The sequence below is a fragment of the Equus asinus genome, chromosome 14 (assembly GCF_041296235.1).
Source record: "Equus asinus isolate D_3611 breed Donkey chromosome 14, EquAss-T2T_v2, whole genome shotgun sequence".
Taxonomy (NCBI): Eukaryota; Metazoa; Chordata; class Mammalia; order Perissodactyla; family Equidae; genus Equus; species Equus asinus.
The window spans coordinates 32,801,544-32,822,662 of NC_091803.1; the positions used below are offsets into that span (position 1 = coordinate 32,801,544).

Below are 21,119 nucleotides of genomic sequence, written 5' to 3' on the forward strand. Positions count from 1 at the left end.
CATCTCTTTGTAAGTTTCTCTTAGTGTGTTCATTCTCTTAATCTCTGAATCTATTTCTCTTCATACCCCATTCCTACTTTCAGTCTCAGCTGAGTACTTGACTCGTGTATCACTAATAAAATAGAAGGCTTCACGCAGGGGACCCTTCACTTTCCATCCCCCATCTACAAATGTACCTGGAGCTCTACCCATCCTCTCTCTTCCCTCCAGTTATACCTCAGAATGTGTCCGTCTCCATCTCCACGACCAACAGGTGCTCTTGTGCTCTTACAATAAAGATGAGCATCCTTCACATGAGTGATGAGATCTGCCTGATCTGGCCCAATCCTAATTCTCCATCATGTTCACCAGTTCCCATCTCCCATGCCCAGCCCCCATTCCCCTTTATGCTCCCTTTGAAAGAATCTTCAAGTCCTTTCCAGAGGCTGGGGTGGGAATGAGGGAAGGCAATGTGGGAGATAAGGCTGGTGATCTAAGCAGACCTGACAGCAACGACTTCTTTGTGTATTAAGGGTTTGGTATCCTAAGAGCAATGGGAAACTACATTTGCACGGTGAAGGCAGACCTCTGCCTGTAGGAGAATAAAGGCATGTAGAGGATTAGGAGGCGATGCAGAGAGAACACTAGGAGGCTATTCCAGTGATCTAGATGAGAGAGGAAGGCTTCCCGGACTAGGGTAGTAGCAGTGCAGACAGAGAGAGGGGTGTGGATTCAAGAGATAGTCAGGAAGCAATGGTTGCAAAGAAAAATATAGGTTCTGAAATTTATACCACTTCATTCAAAGAGAAACAAGAGCTTGGTTCATTCTTTCATTCATTCATTCACAAAATATTTATCAAGGTCCTGGTGTGTACCAGGCAGTGGATACTCAATGATAAGGGAAGAAAAGTCTCATGTGACATTCTTTCTAGTGTGGTAAAGACACATTAATCAAATAACCAGAAAAATAAATATAAATGATACACTTGAATAAGAGATACAAGGACAAGTACCAAGTGTTGTGAGAACGTATGGGAGCAGGATCTGACCTCGTCTGGATGAGAGTTAGGGAAGTCCTACCTTGAGGTCATTCTAAACGGTAAATCTGAGTTAACCAGATGGAGAAGGGAATGCAGGAACAAGGTGGGGAGGCCCTCCAGGCAGAGGAACAGCACAAGCCTTCTGCACCCCTTTGGGTTACAGAAGACCAGTATAGCTAAAGAACACAAGGGATGGTGACGAGTTTAGAGAGGTTGGCAGGAACCAAAGTGTGATACAGATCTTAAAGGTCATGTAAATTATCTTGGTTTTGATGATCAGAGTAATTGGGGACAGCTAATTTTTTGTGGGCAGAACAAACTAAGACATTAAAGACATGAACCCCACTCTCATCTAAGAATTCCAAGAATCGTGTCTTTGAAATGCTAGAACCTGTCCCAGGTTGGAGCCCTGCCTCCTCCTCAGTCGTCTGATCCCAACTGGCCCCGGACAATCCAGGCTTGACATCAAGTCATGATCCATCTCAGCATTTCAAGCTCTTTCCAAGTCTCTTGTAAGAACAAGAGAAAACTTTCCATTGTTTCCAGTCAGGGCTGGGAGCCCCAACTGCCAACCCCTTTCCAGAGACTCTCAGACCTCTCAAATTTGCTTCCTAGAACCATCAATCCAGTGAAGAGATTCCAAAATATTGGGACCAGAGGCTGGTTAAGCAGCTTCTTGGGAAGAATTTCAATGTCGTCGTCTTTGACAAGGAGAGGGACGTATTTGTGATGTTCTGTAAGTACTTCCACAGAGGCCACGGGAGGCAACAGCCCTGACATTACAAGTGTGGTTCCTGAATTCTTGGGCACCAAAATCTCCAAAATCTATCAAAGCACCATGCCACAAATGGTCTTCAGATACCCAAAGAGTTTGGACCAAGATGCTAATCAGCTACAGCGCAACCCTCCTCAAAAATCGAATTCTGGGAATGGGTAAAATACCTTCCACTTAATCCAGGCCTGTGACTATTTATAACAATAATAAAGCTGATGGCTAACACTGACTGAATGCCATGGTATGCCAGGCCTTGTGCTGAGCCATTCTCTAGGTTATCTCATTTAATCCTCACAACATACTTTTGAAAGTAGCTACTATTGTTGCTCCCACTTTACAGACGACTAAACAGAGTCCCAGGGAGGAGAAGAAACTTTTCCAAAGTCACGCAGCTAGTAAGTGCTTGAACTGGCATTGAAACCTAAGCAGCCTGACTGCAGTGCGTATGCTGGTAATGGCTGGACTGAATCCCCCTGCTTCTGGCTTTATGTGACTTACCAAATGTGCTGTATTTAACCTACCTGAGCTGGTGTGGCCAAACTGGGGACCCGAATCATGCATGTAAAGGACTTGGCACAGTGTCTGGCATGTTGTAAGCACTTGATAAATGACAGCTATCATTGCTATTCTTATTCCTATTGTTATAATTATTTCCAGTGCTCACCTAAGGACTCTGGCCCCTTCCCCAGTTTCTGATTTGCATGTGAGAGCCAAAGCCAGGGACCCTGTCTCCCAGCCTGAGACGCAGAGAAGGGTGACAATGAAGCTGCTTCAGACATCTCTTTTATTTAACACGCAGTTACCATTTATTGAGCCCGTACCATGAGCCAGACATGAGCTTGCGGTTTACACACCTGCTCTCATTGCCTCCTCAAAACAAGCCTCTTAGGAAGGGCCAGCGAATTGCCCCACGATACAGAACAGGGAACCCAGCCTTACAGAGGTTAACTGCCTTAGCCCAGGCCACACTGTAAGTAAGCTGCAAGGCAAAAAGTTCAATTCGAGCTCTGATCCCATCACTTCATGGAGGGTGAAAGGAGGGCTGGATTGCATCACGCAGGCCTTTTAAATCTCACTGAAATGGACTCTCATCCACAGGGTGCGGTGTTTAAGGTCTGCGTGGCTAAATAACCATGATCTGCTGCCTTTAAATGAGAGGCTGCAGTGGCCCTTTCTGTACTTACCTGACACCTGGAGTTATGCGAGTGCCCACTTGGTTCTGGGGAAAGGCAAAAGCAGCCTCATTTTCTTGGAAGCAGGATGTCACATTGTCAATGGGACTGCGGCCATTATGTTTCCTCCTGCTCCAACTCAGCGCCCATTCGGCTCCAGGGGAGCTGCGGAGCCTCTGCTGGGAGAGCAGGTGGCCCTGGAGGCACTTGGTTTGTAAAAGGAGGGGTGATCATCCAAATGTGGAGTGTCCAGGGCCTCTGAGGCCACTCCTCCTGCACAGCCAGAAACTAACGGAATCACCAGCAGGCAAGTTTCAATTTCCCTTCCGTGTTGGAGCTGGTCCCTGATTTCTCTCCAGAGGGCTGGGTGCCTGGGCCAAAATCAAAGCTCAGGGAACTATCCCACAAGGAAGTCCAGTGTCTCCTTTCCAGGGGTAGTGGCACTTGTCACAACCTCCTCGTCACTTCACGGCCGGATTCTCTCCACCAGACTGAAAGGCAGTATGGTATAATGGTCAAAAGTCAAAGCAACCTGTCTTCAGATCTCCCTTCCTCTGCTTAACTCACTGGGTGACCTTGGGCTACAAGTTTAACCTCCATTGGAAAACTTATGTTGTCGCACACAGAGACACACATGCTTTCTGGCAGAACATGAGGAAGCACCCAGCATAAATATTTTTCTTGGTTTTCTTCTTCATCTGGAGTGAAAAGCTATGTTAAAGGAAAAATAAGGAATAGAAGAAAATGTCCCAACATGCTAAAAGAGTTAGTATCTTGGTGAAAGGAGAATAGGTTAATATTTTTCTGATTTATTTAATAGTTTCAGGTACTATGTTTGAAATGTAAAATAACCTAATATATAATTAAAAGACACAAGGAGTGCCATTTGCAAAGCAGCAGAACCATTAGTAGAACACAGTGATGGTGTTTATGGGGAGTGTCAGCTTTCAGAGTCCTCATTAGTGTGAGCCTGCGCAATGGCCCCTCTCTTCCAGATGCAACCTGGTCTGAAAAGTGCAGGGCGCTGTTCCCAGTGTTGGAGGAGTTGGGCAGAAAATATCAAAACCACTCCACAGTCACCATCGTCAAGATCGACATCACGGCAAATGATATTCAGCTGATGAACCTGGACTGGTACCCCTTCTTCAGGCTCTTCCCCACCGACTCTCAACAAGTGAGGGGCTCTTAGGGCTCACATAACTGGAAATGTTGTGTCATTAGCGCAGACTCAGTTTCTCCCTATCTGCAGCTCTGCCTTCTATTAAATCAGATTCGTTCTCAGCTCCAATGACCCTCTCATGTTCGTGTTAAAGAGTGTTTTCCTTTAGCTTCCACAAAAGTCTCAAGACTCAGATGGGGTCCAGCTTAGGTCAGTTGCTAGTCCCTGACCCAATCATTGTGGATGGAGGAATTTTTATTATCCTTCTCTTGGAGCCATGGTAATGGAGGCTCAGAGAGGTTAAGCAACCTGCCCACTATACTCAGGTGGTTAGGAATGGAATGGGACTCTGGATTTACCTATGGAGCAATCCTTGCAGGAAGAGGCTACCATTTTGACCCTGTTCTGTTTCCTTCCTAGGCTGTACCGTATAAGGGAGAACACACCATGAAGGGCTTTTCAGACTTTCTGGAAAGTCAAATCAAGACCAGGCTTGAAGATGAAGATGAGGTAAGGTGAAAAAGCAGCACCCTGGGTTATTCTTTCCCAAACAGAATCATCAAGACCTCAATGGACTAGGAAAGAGTATGCCAAGAATTCCATTATTCTTGTGCACTCTGGAGATACCTGAAGATGGCTGAGCAACCATCCAGTTTGGATGATTTTATTTCAAAGGCACTTACTACAAGGAAGCAGAAACAGCAGACTTTAGAAACACTCGGAGGGGCAAAGTCTCTGAGGTCTCACACAGCTCCCAAGGCTGCTTCCCTGGGTCCACTGTTCCTGAGTTGGTAACCAGATGTCTTGATGGCATACTGCCCTGTAGCATTATTCTCTTGATGGATGGGATGACAATCCCCATTCTCTCTTAATCCTGTTCATGCCTCAGTGAGGCCATCTGCTGGAAGGTGCCATCTGTATTAGTTAGGACTCTTCAGTTACCAATGTCAGAATCACTACTCTTGGACTTAAGCAACAATGGGAATTTATCCTATATAACTGGTGGAACATCAGGTATGGGTGGATGCAGAAGCTCAAACTCGTTTTCTGTCTCCCCATCTCTGTTTTCCTCTATGTTGGCTTCATTCCAATGTAGTCACCTCCCCCATGAAGCGTCAAAGATTGCCCCACAGATCTAAACTAATATCCTTCCAGCTTAGAAAGAAAGCACCTACTTCTTAGTAGTCCTAGCAAATGTCCTGGACAGGCACCTAATTATCGAGGCCTGGGTCACATGCCCAGCCCTGGAGCCAGGCATGGCGGCAGCCATATCTGTGGACTTAAGAGTGGAGGAAGGCTGGTTCCCCAAAGGCCCTGTTCTTGGAGGGGCAAAATCACAGCTGAGAAAGTCCCCACCCAAGCCAAATGAACCTTTGCATCTAAGAGGATCACTCAGGTGCCTCTCTCTGGGCACTTCCAGAAAAAGTGGCCTTGGCAATTATAATCACAATTATCACATATTTCTTGCCTCTTTATCTTCCTTCTTCCTTTCCTCCCTCCCTTCTTTTCTTGAATAGCTATGGTCTATTGAACAAAGTGAAGTGATAGAAGAGGAGGTATTAGCTGAGGAAGAAGAGGTACCTTTTATGCAGAAAGAGTTACCTGAGCAGAAGCTGCCTGAGCTGGAGAATGGGACCAAGCCGGAAGAGCCAGCTGAACAGAAGGAAACAGCTCAGAAGGAGGAAAGGGTGGCTAAGCCAAAAGGACCTCCAAGACAAGAGAAGAAACCACGAGTCAAGGAAGAACTGTAGCTTCTCCAAAGCCAGGAGGGAAGGTGCCCATTTTCCAGGTCCTGGCATCAGTTTCTAAGTGGAGCTACTCCAATAAAATTATATATCATTGTGGTGGGTGGGTGGGGGCTGGATAATAAAAGCCCCTGAGTGTCTTTGGCTCTGCTTTATTCATTAGTTCACACTTTTTCCTGGTTGGTGCTGCCTTAGAAGAGCTGTTTGGCCTGGAATTCAGACATGGCTGCAAGGGAAGCCATAATAGCCACCTTTGATGAGTGTTTACAACAGGCTGGGCATTCATCTAGTTCCCACAACATCACTGGGAGCTAGGTCTCATTATCCCCATTTTACAGATGAGGAAAGTGAGGCAAAGAGAGGTGAAGCAACCAGTCAGGATCACACAGGGCCGGCCTGGTGGCGCAGTGGTTAAGTTCACACATTCGGCTTTAGCAGCCCGGAGTTCGCTGGTTTGGATCCTGGGTGTGAACATACATATCACTTGTCAAGCCATGCTGTGGCAGGCATCCCACGTATAAAATAGAGGAAGACGGGCACAGATGTTAGCTCAGGGCCATTCTTCCTCAGCAAAAAGAGGAGGATTGGCAGCAGATGTTAGGTCAAGGCTAACCTTCCTCAAAAAAAAAAAAAAAGGATCACACAGCTAGAAATGCCTTGAGATATATTCCCAGGCAACCTCCGGAGACTGCATTTAATCATTATGCACACCACCTGCACCAGGTTGGGGTCCCCAGAGTTTGGCTAAAACTTTCAAATGAGGTGGATTGATTCATTTATACTGTATCTTGGCACAGTAAGAAAGAGACCAAACCCCAAACCTATCCCCCTCTTCCCCATCTCAATAAGTGAAATGTTGCTCTCAACCAACAGTGTGCTAGGAAAATCCTCAAGTCCCTTCTTTCCTTTTACTACCATAGATGTAACTCCACCAATCCATGTGACTCCCCCCTCTTCCTTCCACTAATGCCACCCACTTCTTTCCATGTGCCTCCACCCATCAGTCTTTCAGCAAATGATTTCTGGACTAGCTGGAACATAGCGGGTGCACTGTAAGGTGCTGAGGATACAGAGAGAAGTAGGGCACTAGCCCCACCCTAAAACATCTCACAGTTTAATGCAAACAAGATGCCACTGAGGACAGAGCAACCCCTACCCGAGGCTTCAGGAGGATTAACACAAACCTGACTCTTGAGGGAGTATAAGAAAAGTTTTGCTTTTAAACATGGATGAGTGGGTCTGAAGTCCCTCATCTCCTCATGAAAAGAACGGGAAACACTGGCCAAAATATGAAATTCATGATTGAATGCACCAAATTGCTAACAAGCCAGTAAAGAGACATGAGGCCAAGATGGAGAAGAAGGAAGCCCAGGATTAAGGTCAGCCGGGCATTTGGGGCCACTTTCCCCAGGGTTCATCAAGTAATTCCAGAGGAGACTACTGAGAGGTAAAGAAGCTGAGGAGCGTTTACACACATCCATGGGCACAGAAGTAAAACAACTGGAGTTCACGGTCACTAAATGAAGGTCATCCCTAGGAAAACGTGCAGGCCTTAGCTGGGTCCCAGGAGATTACACATGAAGAATAAAGGTGGACAGAAAACACACTGGCCTTAGGAGGGATTGAGCCTTCAGTGAATGGTCTGAGTTGCTAACTGGATGAATAGGATTCAGTACTGCTGGCGTCCCTGATCACCCGCCAGATGTAAACTCCCAGATTTTCTGCAGCAAGATAACACAACACGAGGCCTCAATTTTTCTCTAAATATTTGCTACCCAATGTCTAGAATTTAATAAGAAATGACAGACATATGGCAGGTCATGATACTATGACGGGATTGAAACCTAGAGCACAACGTAAATGCACCAGAGGGTTCCAGAAAATGAAGTGATTAAAGCTGGTACCAATACTCCGTCCAATCTGAAATTAATTACAAATAAGAATCTCTGATAACCAGTGAGAAGGGAACGGAAGGTGCAGATTACAAAAGTCAAGGCAGAAAGGGGAAACACATTTCTCTATAGAATAAATATGGCAAAAATATGGTGGTAAATATTCTTAAAAAATTATAATTATCTAGATTGTTCCCCACATTCACTAACACAACAGTATTTGTAACAACACGTGAATATCTTACTCCTCTGTGACCATCTTTCTTTGTCCACAGTTTTCATCAATCATGCTTATGTTGTTCTTTAACATTTTTAATTTGATTTCTTTGCCACTTTAACAGATCTCACTGCCTCACAGTTGTCTTCTAGCTTCTTTTTCCTTTCTGTAAAGCATAAAACAATTTTGTTTGTGTGTGTGCACATGTTCCCAAGAACTGGATTGTGGAGGGGAGAGGAGAAAGGAGAGAATCTTGAGGGCAAGAAGCCATTTTTTACCTTCCCAGTGAAAACTCATTTTTACTATATGGGGTTTTCTTCCCCACAAGCAACATACCTTCCAGGGTACATTTATTAGGTATTGAGGCTTTATGCTTCGAATCCTTGAATCCTGCACTCAGATCTCCTGCCTTTAAGACAGATTTGAGAAAAGATATTCAAGATGTTATGATTGCACAACAATGTGAACGTACTTTACACTACTAAAATGTATGCTTAAAAATGGTTATGATGGTAAGTCTTACGTTATGTGTACTTTACCTCAATTAAAAATAAAAAAATATAAAAGATGTAATGAGGTTTAGTTCTCTGATTTATATAGTCTATGGGAGGAACTTTTTGTTATCTGCTCCTTCTTGATCTTTTTTTTTAATTTTTTTAATTTTTATTTTTTATTTTTGAGGAAGATTAGCCCTGAGCTAACATCTGTGCCCTTCTTCCTCCACTTTATATGTGGGACGCCTACCACAGCGTGGCTTACCAGTTGGTGCCATGTCCACACCTGGGATGCGAACCAGTGAACCCTGAGCCTCCGAAGTGGAATGTGTGCACTTAACCCATGTGCCACCGGGCCGGCCCCCTTCTTGATCTTAAGCTGAGCATTTTCCTTCTCTACATGCTGTTCTTCAGACTTCAATTTTGCTTCCCTGACATGAAATTCATTAAAGGGAATTCAAATCTAAAGCAAAACATTCTCACTAATGATTTAGTTCCCAGGAAGAAAAATACCTAAGTCAATACATATAAATTTAATATTCTAAGACATGATATATTTTTCTTCATCAAAGCTAAGTTGTACAATGAAATTCTTGCAGCATATCTAGGTAGTTTACTTCTGAAATTCCTGAGGTGTTCATTGAAATATAACCTTTTAAGTTCTCTGTTGATTTTTCTTTTCTGCTATCTGCCTGTAGGATAGAAACAAAGCACGTACTGGATTTCAATAGGAACACTGGACGGTATGCTAAAAAGAAGAAATGCCAACAAGACATACCCCACATCAGCCCCTGTATCATTGAAAGCAGCTGATCCAGTTTGAGCCGAGAAGTTGAACACAGAAACGAGGAACTAAGAGAATAGTTGAAGTCACAAATATTTCCTGGGCACTCCAACTTTCTACTTTCAAGACAGTGGGCTAGTTGACTGGGGGATGAGGCAAAAGCAAAGAAAGTCTAAAACTTTGAAGCCAAACGGCTCAGATGAACAGCTGTTCTCAGTGGAAGGTAAATACTGTCACTAGATTCACTTTGAAAATTCTCTGCTCTGCACTAAGGGATAGGACTGTCCAACATCACTAGAAATCTCCGGTACTCTCCCCTACAATTTCTCAGTTCTATGTTTTTTGGAGGGGAGGGAGTGCTGAATGATATAAGAAATTAACCCAGGGTTATAAATACAAAAAGAATCTTCGAAGTCCTTAAATGAAAAAAGGCATTGTAGTATTAGTACTTGAAACAACATGGAAGAAGGCAGGGCTCAATTCTCCCAAGGATCAAAAATGCTCAAAAGTCAAACTATGGTAATAACTTAGTAGCAGAACTCTCACCAAGTCCTAATTCTTGACGTTCCAATCTCCCTCTGATTGCAACCTAGCATGTACACTTTGAATTATGTCATTAATGATTTCATTAGTACTTTCAAGTGATTTGATGTTATTCTTCAACAAAACATATAGAGGTTAGCAATACTTACTCATTACTTTTACTTCTGTTTTTAGAGTGTAATGTCGGGAAAAGAAGGTATTTTTACCTTAAATTTATGTGCTTCATCACAAAAAATCTTACTTTGTCTCTTTTTCTCTTGAGCACATTTCTTTGCTTCTTTGATCTATACAAATGTGTAATAAAGAATTCAGAATTCAAAAATATTAATTAGAGTGATAGCAAATCCTCTCTTCCTTGGGTCAGTCCATACAGAAATTTAAAAATTGGTACTTTGCATATAAGATGCTTGCTTTGAATAAAGACTGTTAAACAGTGTAATGAAATGGGACACTAGGATGAAAGAAGAGAGCAAAATAAGTGAACTAGAAGAAAGTGGAAGTACTTGAAGATGAAGCCATGAAAATAAAAATTAAAGCATGACTATACCTTCTGTTCACAAATAAACAGTTTCGATGCATTCTGAGCTTTCCTTCACGTAATTCTTAGTCTTCTCAGAAATGTGATGTCAATTAACTAAAAAGAGATTTTAAAAATTTCTAAGATTATTACCAAAACTAATAAAATTGAATTACCCCAATGTGTCAACAGCAAAGGCACATTATTGGCACTATGAGCATAAATAACTTTTTAGCAGGACTATGGTCCCTGAAGAAAGCAAGTTTTAGTTAGCAGCATTTTAAATGTAGGAAACAAATATGGAAATAAGAGCCTTATTTCAATGAGATTCCTATTTAATCTTTTTTCAAAGATGAGAAAACAGAATAAAATGTCTTCACCTAACATCCCATCATCAAGCAATATTCTTAGAAAATGTGAATAGTTCAAATGGCCTTCTCGACACTAGAGGAGAAACGAGAAAAATAAAGCATCCTATGTATTTATATTCTGTCCTCCAATTATCAAATAAAATAAATAGATCAGTGCAATTGCTTTAAAAAACAAAAACAGAAAACACCTGACTTCTTCCAGGTTTTCCCCACTTCCACCCATCCTTTACTATCACCCAGAGCGATCCTTCTAAATGTCACTTGACTGGCTACTCAAAGGCCTCTGATGCCTTTCTGCCCAGCAGATTCCCTTTCATGAGAACCAGGGCAGGTGGCTCAGGAGGACAAGGTCTTCGGAATCAAGCACACTTGAGTACAATCTCAGCCTTACCATTAGTTGCTAGAGGACCTGGATAACTCACAATCCCTGTAAGACCAGCTTCCTCAGCCCCAAGATGAGAGTGTTACCGATCACTGTTACAGGGAAACAGCACACATAAAGCACCTAATTATAGGTAGAGAACACATATGAAGCTCCAGAACACAGCCCACAATTCCAGACTCCTCTCAGAGGCATTTAATTCTCTCAATTGACCACAGAGCGCAAACTTATCTTCTATTTGCCAACATGAGCGCTCTGATACCCTGCTCATTCTTCTCACTGTCACCACCGCCTCATTCACAGTGACAAACGCCAGCAGTTGAGAGCCTACTAAGTGCCAGGTAGCCACTGTGACTCTCAACAGACAGCACCGCTTGATCATCACTGTCTGTGAAGCCTGTACAGAATGTCTTATTCCTATTTTGCATCAGGTTCCTTTCCACTCGTTCTCCACTGGCATGAGTGGCTCCCTCTGCTTCAGACTCATAACCCATGGTTGTGACACCCACTCTTCCTGGCAATATCTCGGTTCTTCTCTAAGCCGTAAGCTTCTTGATAGGCTCCAATAGTGTCTTATCATCTTTATATTTCACCAAGAACCAGGTCATGTCAACGCCCAAACTTCAGACTCATACCATCCCATGCTCCCCAAACATTTCTGTGCAAAATTAAACTCATCCTATTGTCCCTACTCCCGTGATCTGTTCCTCCTCCTGCTCTCTTGTCTCAATAGATGGCAACTCCCTCTACATTGTCATTTAGACTCCAACCTGGGAAGAGTAAAATTTTCAAGTGTTAAATGGTCAATTGGACATCAGAAGTCACTGAATTTACTCCCAATTGAATTAAAACCCACATCAAATACCAGTATTAAGAAAATATTACAAAGAAAACTAAATCCTAAAATCTTACCTTGCTATATTAGAGGCTTTATCTAGGAGAGGAAGAAACAAAATTAAATACGATGTTAAACATATTATTAGTAAAAATCTATAATTCCTGATAAAATGTCAAAATAATAATCCAATGAAATTATAATCAACATTTTGTTCAGCATAATGATTCATAGGATTAAAAATAAGAAAAAATTATAATTGCCTGGTTAAGTCATGAAACTTCACAAACCATCTCTGATAAGAGCACACAGGTAAATAACTTACTTTTGACCAAAAGATCTGTTTACCTTCTGTTAAATGAATACTGATCATTTCATTTTCATAGTGAATGTGGCAGGCATTTTTATAAACACACTAATCTGGGGCCAGCCCTGTGGCTGAGTGGTTAAGTTCTTGCGCTCTGCTTCGGTAGCCCAGGGTTCGGATCCTGGGCGTGGACACAGCACTGCTCATCAAGCCATGCTGCAGCGGCGTCCCACACACCACAACAAAAATGACCCACAACTAAAAAATATACAACTATGTATTGGCGGGCTTTGGGGAGAAGAAGGAAAAATAAAATCTTTTTTAAAAAAACAACACACCAATCCATCATTTACCTGATTTTTTGTCAATCCCAACATCCATACCGAAGTCCTGAAACTGGGATTGTTTTAAAAGCCTGCAAAAAAATTTAAAACAGAAAAGTAAAGGCAAAATCTTTGTACTAGGATATGCCTCTTTCAACCAATAGAAACTCTGAAATCTTACAGAGTTGGCTGTTCGCTGAATTGATAAACAATTCAGGCCAGCCCAAAAAACTTGCCAAGATATTGGAATATCATTACAGTATCAAAAGCCAGTCGTAGAAATGTTGTTATAGGAAAATGCATCCATTGAAAGCAAGCAGAAAATCATGGATAGTCCTTCAACTTTCCACAACGCTCAGGAAACAGTGCACTTCCCTGCCCTTCGTCACCCAACCACACGGGCGGGGACAAGTGGGACGAGGGATGGGCTCACCAATTACTTAATATCTGTGTTTTCTTTTTGAAAGGAAGTGTTTATAAACTGTAGTTTTCACATTGAAAATATATTGTTGTCTTGCTCACTGAGTTATTTACTAAAAAGATTACAGTATTTTACAAAGTTAACTTCCATTGCAAACATTAATTTGTGTTCAAGTTAGTGATCTAAAGGAAAGAAATAAAAGATATGGATTCCCGGATTCTGATCCAGCTTGTAAGGAGCTTGGAAGTTGTCACTCCTGTCCACACAACAAGAAAAAAACTGAACAAAAAGAAATTCAAAAACTCTCGTATCATGGTATGACCATGATAAAATGGTAATAAAATATGTCTTCTGGCCTGGATATTCCACTTTGTGTGACAGTATTGTATGATCTCAAAATCATCCCCAATTAACCAGACATCTTCACACCTGAAACAGTGGTGAACATGTCACTTATCCATCACCCTGCTACCTGTTAGCATGGACTTTACATTATGAACCTCAGTGGGGGAAAACCCAAGCTGACTCTCGTGACTGATCTCCCAGGATCTCCGGGAAAGTGAGCATTTTAAGAGAGAGTTCATCAGCTTCTCCCTGGGAGACCTGGGGACAACACCCAGGAGCTTGGCAGCACCAGGAGTGATAGGTGGGGAGAGCCAAGCAGGTGGGCAGGGGCCCAGGGACCCAGGTGACTAGGACAAACCCCACTGGAGATCATCTCTCCTGTGCCCCGTCCTGAGCTCCCTAAGGCGCTGTTCTACATGATTGCGCACAGTGTTTCCCCAACTCATTCAGGCCCATAGCAGCTTAAAATCATTGCTTCAAATCCCACCACTTTTTATTATTATGTAAATTTATAGCAAACAGGAAATATTCTATCACTTTATAGAAAATCAATGTCTTTTACCATAAATATAAAGAAACCATAAAACAAACAAAACAAAACAAGGACAACAAAACAACAGTGCACATGAAATTCTGTTTAGATGCTGTTGGCTGCCTAAAGAACCCCAGAGGTGGGCTGACCTGGTTACACAAGGAGAGACCAGTACAGAAGGTGTGGAAGTCAGACAAGCAGAGAAGTGAACGGAAGAGAGGCCCAGCCTGTAAGGGACTGGGGACTTCCATGAAGGATGCCAGGGTCACCCTGAGCAGAGCTCCAGCAGGGATGAGGGAAAGAAGAAGTGACAGAGGTTTGGGCTCATTCCCCAAAGCCAGTGTCAGCCTCCCATGCAGGGGAGCCCTTCGTGGCCCCTGGAGGCCAGGCCAGGAGCCATGGTCTTGGGACCCAGCTGTGCTGCTTTCCAGCTGTGTGACCATGAGCAGGTTTCCTTCATTAAAATGGGAGTGTCCATGCCTGCGTCCAAAGACTGTAATAAGGACAAGAAGAAGTCACATGCTAAGCCTCTGTGCACATTAGCAGCAGCATCTCCCAGGGGCATCTATCCTCCCAGAACTGGTGCCTTGAAGGTGTGCAGCCGTTAAAGGCAATAGTGACAACCAAAGGCCCCTCCTGTTAGCGGACTGTGCTAAATATTGCTTTTTCTCCAGAGGAAAAGGCTAGTGCTGTTGGCTACCCAAGCTTCATTCAGTTATCCTATGAGATTTGGGGAGGAGAGCACCTTGAACTGCTCAGGAGGACCAGCCCCATCCATTAGCTCTTGTCACCTTCCTCAGATGCTTTATGGGGTTGTCCCTGACTTCACGTGCTGCTGCTCCTTGGTATGGTCTCAGTCCTGGGATGGGAACTACGGGGTAAGGACAATAAACGCCTTCACCCCCTGCAGCGCAGAACGAGACGGGAGGCTCAGGTTGAGTGCCAACCACTTATATAGTTTGAAAAGTAAATGTTCATGAAGGAAAGGAAAGAGAAGTTGACTTTTGAGCCGACAGTGGTTAAGCGCATGGCGGCTTTGGAAAAGGATGGGACCTGGCTCAAGTCCCAGGACTTCCAATCTCCACTCTACACCGTGGAAACTTACTTAAGCTCTCTTAACCCCAGTTTCTTTCTCTGTGAAATGGGGGCAGTAAGGTTCATTCTTCACAGGGTTTCTGTAAAGATTCCATGAGATAATGCATATGAGACATCTGGCTAGTTTAAATTTATCATTATTCCTATCATCATTTTTCCTATACATATCTTTCCTATATCCATATTTACTATTATTGTATACACAGTTTTTTTGGCTGGAAGCTAGTGGGCATTTACTAAGTGTTGGTGATTTATTATAACAGAGAGCTTCGTATACAGAAGATGCTCAGTTAACACCTGTTGAGTCAATGAAGGCATGCTCTGGAGCCAGACTGCTTAGATTCCCATTGTGATTCCACTGCTGCATCATCTGGGCAAGTTACTTAACTTCTTTAGGGCTCTGCTTCCTTATCTATAAAAAGGGTATAATAAGAGTCCTGAACTCATTAGGTTGTTGTTAGGGATAAATGAGCGGGCACATAATAAGAGCTCATTAAGTATTAAATGTCATTGGCAGCTGCATTCATCATTTTCAGTCACAGATGAGGCCACAGTGCCCCCTGGTGACATACAGTGTGAGTGCACACACACGAACTGTGCCCTCCCTCCAGCCTAGGTCCAAGCCTGGGTAGATAGGCACGTCCTGGAAGTTTCCCCTGCACTGCCTTCCCAGGGCCCACACACAGACACGATGACCTCTGTGTCCTCTTCCTCCGCTCCCCTCAAACTGGGCCTGGGGGGCTAGGCAAGCTGGCCCAATGAGATACCTGGAGGATCAACAGTTCCTTTTTGGTTTCTGAGCAGATGCCAGGCACGGGGGACCCAGGCCCTCAAGTCTCACATTTTGGAGGGTCACATTTTCCCCCAGCATGGAAGATAACTGTCACAGGGAGCCAGATACTTGTGAATTGGCTTCGACATGAGCCTAAAACGTAAAGACCTGAGCATTCCACGCTAAGAGATACAAGACTGATATGCTCCCCAGAGCTGCTCATCTCACTGCCTCTAGTGAGGGAGGAGAGCAATGTTGTCTCCTCCCCAAGCTCTAAGACGTGGCTCAAGCAGCTTCCTCCAGCGTGAAATCTATTGGAAGCCTCCAATTTTATCTGAAAAATTCATGCAAATTCTGCATCCTACTCCCCATTATGTTTTAGAAAAAAGACTCTCAATTTCCTAAATATAAAACAGAATTTGGTGCTATAAGACCATGTGACCTTCTTTTAAAAAAAAATCATGTTATTTTAAAAGTCTTTTCCATCCTCCTATCTGCCCACCCGCCAAGACTGCCAAGTATTTGTTCAAGTATCAAGTGGCTTCTATGTGCCAGACATGATTCAAGGTCTTGGGGATGCAACAGAGAACAAACATTGTTGCTGCTCCCAGGTAACTTATATTCTCATGATAATAAGGGTTAACATGAATTAAGCTGTTATGTTGTATCAAGCACGGTGCAAAGTCACTTCCTCACATTATTGCACTTAAACTTCACTACAACCTTAGAAAGTAGATAGTTATTATTCCCAGTTTCTCTTAAGGAAAATGGAGACTCAAAATGGGAAAGTAATTTGTCCAATGCCACACAGCTATTGTTGGGGCCTCGAGGTTGAATTAATGCCTGTTTCATTCTAAAGTTCATGCCATATGTTTTCTGGCACGTGGACTGTAATTTTAACACAGTCAATGAGGTTTTCCTAGGATGATTTTCCTTTCTAAAGTTGAAGATTGCCTCCTACATTTCCTATCATATTAGTGCCTCAGTGCATGGGTTTTCTGGTGCATTAAGATGCCACTCTAATGTGCAGCCAGGTGGCATGTGGAGGTATGATCAAGGTCAACATTTTTGATACTTTGAAATATTTTAAAAATATGGATCTGCTGATACTTTGAACTAGAAGTGATGAGGTATAGATTCCAAGTCTGATAAGGAACAGCTGAAAGAACTTGCAAAAGGGCCTCTGCATCTCTGTCTGTGTCCAGGTTTCTGATTCATTCATTCATTCCATGAACACTGATGGAAAGCTCACACCCTTCTATTCAAAGGATATCATGGTAAGCCAAAGCACAGAGCCCCTGCCTTCATGGGGCTTATATATAGCAGAGTAGAAAGATTTAATCAAATAATAGTGTAATAAAAATATAGCCAAAAACTAAAATAAGTGCTCTGAAGTAAAGGACTGGGACTCTGTGAAGATACATTTTTAAAGGGAATTAACTTCTTTTAGGGGTCAAGGAAGCCTTCCCTAAGAAAGCCCTGCTTGCCCTGAGACCTGAAGGCTGAACAGGAGTTCACCAGGTGAGGGGGCGTTCTGGGCGGAGGGAGCAGGTCGCACTAGAGGAACTCTCAGAAGGTCCGTGCACAGACTACAGAGCAGGGGGTTATGATGCCCAGAGTCATCAGAGAGGTAGGCTTGGTCCAGACCTTCCAGGTCACTTAGAGCCAAGACGGTAATTGTCGCCATTATCCATTCTCCCTTCTCTACCATAGTAAGAAAACAAGCTGGGTTTAGGATGAATAATCTGAGGCTTAGAGAAGCTAAACAACTTGCAAAGATCACAGAGTCACTTTGGGATGGATTTTTTAATTGAGGTATTATTCAAATAACATAAAATTTACCATTTTAGATATATAATGGGTGGGTTTTAGTATATTCATAAGGTTCTGCAACCATCACCACTAGAAGCTCTTGCTCTTAAGCATTACCTACTTTGGCCCCTTTTCATCCTTAGAAAAATTATTTTAAAATAATATTTTTAACTGAGTTTAAAAAATACATATTTTAGGGGCCAGCCCGGTGGCATAGTGGTTGAGTTCGGCACAATCCGCTTTGGTGGCCCAGGGTTCGTAGGTTTAGATCCGGGGTGCAGACCTACACCACTCGTCAAGCCATGCTGTGGCAGCAACCCACATACAAAATAGAGGAAGACTGGCATAGATGTTAGCTCAGGGCCAGTCTTGCTCACCAAAAAAACGAAAAACAAAGAAACCCCAAAACTACATTTTAAATTGCACACATCTTTTAAAACAGCTCAATAAAAGTTTTATATGTGCATTCCTCTGTGGAGCCACCTACCAGGTCAAGATGCTCAGGTCATCTCCAGCTGCCTAGCTGGCTCCCCATGTCCCTGCCGCTTGGTATGCCCCCCAAAGTAACCACTAACAATTCTTAAAGCTTCATAGTAGGTATCAGAAAGGTGCTGACTTAGAAGGGTCAGGTGTCAGTCCTGCATGGTATGAAGCAAAGAGGCCTGACCAGATCCACACCTGCTCCCTAGGACAGGCCTCCTTCTCAGAGGTGAGCAGAAAGGTCCTGAAAGGCTTCATCCATCTTGGAAGGGATGGCGGCTGCAATTCTCATGGCCCTGGTGGTGTGGGGGCTAGGAGACTTCCTTCCTGGCCATAAAAAACACAATTGGTTCTGAATGAACTGTGGGAAGGGACCATTGGGATCCTCATTACCCCAGGCCCTCCTTGGGCAGGATGATGCTGAGGGAAGCCGCATTGGCCATTAACACAATGATATTCACTAAGGAACTCGCTGCTTACATCACTGATCGCTGTGACGGCTTCATCATGTGTCAGCATGGCACCCACATACATTTCCTTTACCCATACTTAACCTCCACATGATGACAATGACAGAGTCACACTTCCACCCATGATCCAACTGTTCCTCGTACAACTGAAAACACATGAACTCTTTCCCTAGACAGATTTGCCCTTGGGTGATGTTCTCAAACACCCCTCCCTGCTTCACTCAGGGGTGCATGTTCCTGACCTTCCTTTCAACAGTCTTGTTGCTGGCCTCTCTTGTTGACTGTCCATGAGTAGAGATTTCCAGATGCCAAGAAAGTTGATGCTGGAGATATACTCAAATCACTCATGGAACAGCAAAGGAGGATGTCAGAGAGTTAGGCCAGTTATATTTGAAGGTGAGAAAACAAACAGGGGGAGTGATGTTTTAGGACCTTCACAAAAGAAGGATAATTAAGAGAGTCAGTCTCCTGGGAAAATTTTTGAAGCCTTCAAATATTTTTCATTAAAAAAATAAAAACCTGACCATCTTTATGATGATGCACCACAATCAGGAATGAATTAAAAGACTTCATTATAGTTGACATATAATTCTGTCAGAAAATGTATACCCAAACTGCTCTCCATCAACACTTGACTCACTATTTGTTTATTCCAGGAATGAGCACATTGTTGCAATTATAATTTAAATGTTATTAAATATAAAGTAAATTTAATTTTATACACTTCAGATTTTTTCAGGGCAAATTCTCAATCAAGTTTTTTTTTCAAACGATATCATTAAGTTTTGGACTCCTATGTTTCAAATCAAATACTAAGAAGCAAAAACAAACAAAAAAATTATCCTCATCAAGAGAACAACTAGAGAAGCCTCAAACTGGGAGAAAATACTTGCAAAGACATACCTGTAAAGGACTATTATCCAAAATATACAAAAAACTACTCAAACTCAACAGCAAGAAAACAATCTGATTAAAAAATGGGCCAAAGACCTTAACAGACACCACACCAGAGAAGATACATAGATGGTAAATAACCATATGAAAAGATGGTCCACGTCATATGTCAGCAGGGAAATGCAAATTAGAACAGTGAGATACCACGACACACCTATTAGAGTGGCCAGAATCCAGAACACTGATGACACCAAATGCTGGCGGATGTGGAGCAACAGGGACTCTCATTCACTGGTGGGGGGAATGCAAAATGGTCCAGCCACTTTGGAAGACAATTTGGTGGTTCCTACAAAACTACACATACCCTTACCATGTGATCCAGCAACTGTGCTCTTTAGTACTTACCCAAAGAGCTGAAAAGTTTTAGCCACACAAAAACCTGCACATAGGTGTTCACAGCAGCTTTATTCATAATTTCCCAAACTTGGAAGCAACCAGGATGTCTGTCAATAGATAAATACATAAGTAAACTGTGGTACATCCAGACAATGGGATATTATTCAGCGCTATAAAAAAATAAGCTATCAAGCCAGGAAAAGACATGGAGGAAACCTAAATGTATATTATTAAGTAAAAGAAGTCAATCTGAAAAGGCCACATTCTGTATGATTCCAATTAGATGACATTCTAGGAAAGGCAAAATGATGGAGACTGTAAAAAGATCAGTGGTTGCTGGGGTTTAGATGGGAGGGAGGGATGAACAGGGGGAGCACAGAGGATTTTTAGGACGGTGAAACTATCCTCTACGATACTATAATGGTAGATACAAGTCATTATACATTTGTCAAAACCCATAGAACGTACACCACCAAGAGTGAACCCTAATGTAAACTACGGACTTTGTTGATAATGATGTGTCATTGTAGGTTCATCGATTGTAACAAATGTACCACTCTGGTGGGGGATGTTAATAGTAGAGGCAGCTGTGCATGCGGGAGGGCAGAAGATACACAGGAACTCTGTGTACTTTCTGCTCAATTTTGTGGTGACCCTAAAATTGCTCTAAAAGATAAAATCAAATAAGCAAACAAACAAACAAGTAAAGAAATTCTCTACCACCTCACCATTTCCCTCACAGTGAAACCAAAGTCATAAAGGAGGGCTGCAAGGCCCTAGGAGATCTGGCCTCCCTCCTGCTCACTCTGATCCAGCCACACTCGCCGCCTCCCTGTCAGACCTAGAATGCCAGGTGGGCTGCACTCAGCGCTTCTGTGCTTGCTGTGCTTTCTGCCAGGCACACCCTTCCCCCAGAGAGCTGCCATGCTTCCCTCCCATCTTCCCTCAGGTCTTTACTCAAATGTCACCCAGCTAGCTTGAAGCCTTCCCTATCACCCAATTTAAAAATGCAGCTTTCCGCAACCCTTCCTGTTCTCCTTCTTGTTTTTATTTTTCACCAGAGGACTTATGACCAACCAACATACTATGTGTTTTACTTACTGAGTTTCTTGTCTGCTTCCTTCCCACTAGAATGTAAGCTCTGTGAGGGCAGAGGTTTCTGTTGTTTCCATCACTGCTCTTGGCTATTCTTATCACAGAGCCCAGGATGTGGCAGACTCTCATGAACATTTGTCAAGTGAATAAATGAATAGCATATTGAGAGTACTCTCATGCTTCCAGACATTTGCCATGCTGTTTTCTCTGCCTGGAATGACATTCCTCTGTGTTCAGGAGAGAAAATCCACCTCAGCCTTCAAAACTCAGCT

At 43.0% G+C, this 21,119-nt stretch overlaps 1 protein-coding gene across 9 annotated transcripts in view; it reads left to right on the plus strand.

The window, feature by feature from the left end:
* Window positions 1-10,128, plus strand: part of LOC106841716 (protein disulfide-isomerase-like protein of the testis) — a 91,359-nt gene extending 81,231 nt beyond the window's left edge. For 5 of the 9 annotated variants that reach the window (XR_011494258.1, XR_011494259.1, XR_011494260.1 and 2 more), the window contains 2 exons: window positions 4,546-4,635; window positions 5,643-8,584. Coding sequence is in view for 3 of the 9 variants with exons in the window: in XM_070484761.1 (XP_070340862.1) it covers window positions 1,749-1,755; window positions 3,962-4,140; window positions 4,546-4,635; window positions 5,643-5,876 (510 nt within the window). In the remaining 6 variants the exon portion in view is untranslated. Of the gene's footprint in view, window positions 1-490; window positions 1,756-3,961; window positions 4,141-4,545; window positions 4,636-5,642; window positions 8,585-9,171 lie in introns of those variants that run through there. The other 4 variants (XM_070484761.1, XM_070484763.1, XM_070484762.1 and 1 more) reach the window with 4 other exon arrangements.
* The last annotated feature ends 10,991 nt before the right edge of the window (window positions 10,129-21,119 follow it).